Consider the following 1,239-nt stretch of genomic DNA (forward strand, 5'->3'; position numbering starts at 1 on the left):
TATTTTTCGTAAAGAATCCAAAGTATAGGATGATGGCAAGAGAGGAGGAGAATGGAGGACAATATTAGGAGGAAGCTAAAGGAGAGGGAATAGGAACAACCTAATAAAAAGATACAAAGGTTAATAGAAACAAAAAGGAGATAACGCTAATGAAGGAATTGAAAAAGAAGCGAAAGAGGATAAACAGTAAGTTACAGAAAAAGAAAATTAACTCGAAAAAACAATGGAGAATAATAATAATATACGCAGGAACAGGAGAAAGAAGAAAAAGCTATTGTGAAGCAAAGCGAGCTGAGAAGCAGCAGCCGGCCAGCGAGGAGCGAGGCGCACCTGGCCACCACGGACAGCGAGCCGGCCACGAAGTCGAAGCACCAGCTGACCACCCAGGCGTTGACCCTCCTCTTGAAGGCGCTCTCCGGCAGGAACCCGACGGTGAGGCAGAGCGCCACCAGTGTGCTCAGACTCATGGCGAGGAGCAGCACGCGCACCGGCATGAGGAACACCCACCGGATGACGAAGCCCCACATCCAGAACACGGTGAGCGAGGGGCTCAGGCGGAGGTAACGCTGGCGCTTCGTCCTGGAAGAGAGCGCGGTCACAGGCCTCTAAAGAATCCCAGCTCCTCTTATGGAAAGCCCTAACAGCCTCTTAACATCCAGGTCTTTCTTAAGCCCCTCACGAAAAGCAAATAAAATGTTTCTTAATTCTGATACATATCACTGGAATGGATAGCGCTGTTTGCCAACTAACTTAAGACTGACTCACTGATAAAGCACATCTCGTATCTGTATGCTCATCCACCTGGTTTCGGATTCTACGGGTTACAGGAAGTTTAGACATTTTACATCATGATTATAATCATTGGATTCCGTGAACGGTTATGAGCTACTATGTTATCTCATCTTCATTTTCCGTGTTAATAAATCTTGCAGATTCATTTGGAAAATTAGTATCTCCGCTTACCTGGACAGCATGTTCCACGTCCGCAACTCAGCCGAACTAAAGCTACTGCTGACGCAGTCCTGCACGACAGCCCTCATGCCCGCCACGACGTACGGGAGGCTGTCCTGGAACTCGAACTTGCCGGAGGCGGAGCCGGAGCCCACGCGGGGGGACTCGGGGCAGATCACTAGCCTGGGGGCAGAGCTCAGTATCAGCGTTTGACCACCCTTTTGTGCTCTTGGCTCTTTAAATATTTTTATATCACGCCATAGCAGTTATCTTTCTCCCCCCCCCCCC

At 49.1% G+C, this 1,239-nt stretch overlaps 1 protein-coding gene across 1 annotated transcript in view; it reads right to left on the reverse strand.

Annotated features, from left to right (window-relative positions):
* The window catches only part of LOC119591084 (glycerol-3-phosphate acyltransferase 3-like), a gene marked incomplete in the record, with an annotated part of 10,479 nt that overhangs the window by 4,536 nt on the left and 4,704 nt on the right, over positions 1 to 1,239 (reverse strand). Inside the window, 2 exon segments of the mRNA XM_037939805.1 lie at positions 331 to 579; positions 964 to 1,134. Of these exon segments, the coding sequence (XP_037795733.1) occupies positions 331 to 579; positions 964 to 1,134 (420 nt within the window).

The sequence above is a fragment of the Penaeus monodon genome, chromosome 28 (genome assembly GCF_015228065.2).
Source record: "Penaeus monodon isolate SGIC_2016 chromosome 28, NSTDA_Pmon_1, whole genome shotgun sequence".
Classification (NCBI taxonomy): Eukaryota; Metazoa; Arthropoda; class Malacostraca; order Decapoda; family Penaeidae; genus Penaeus; species Penaeus monodon.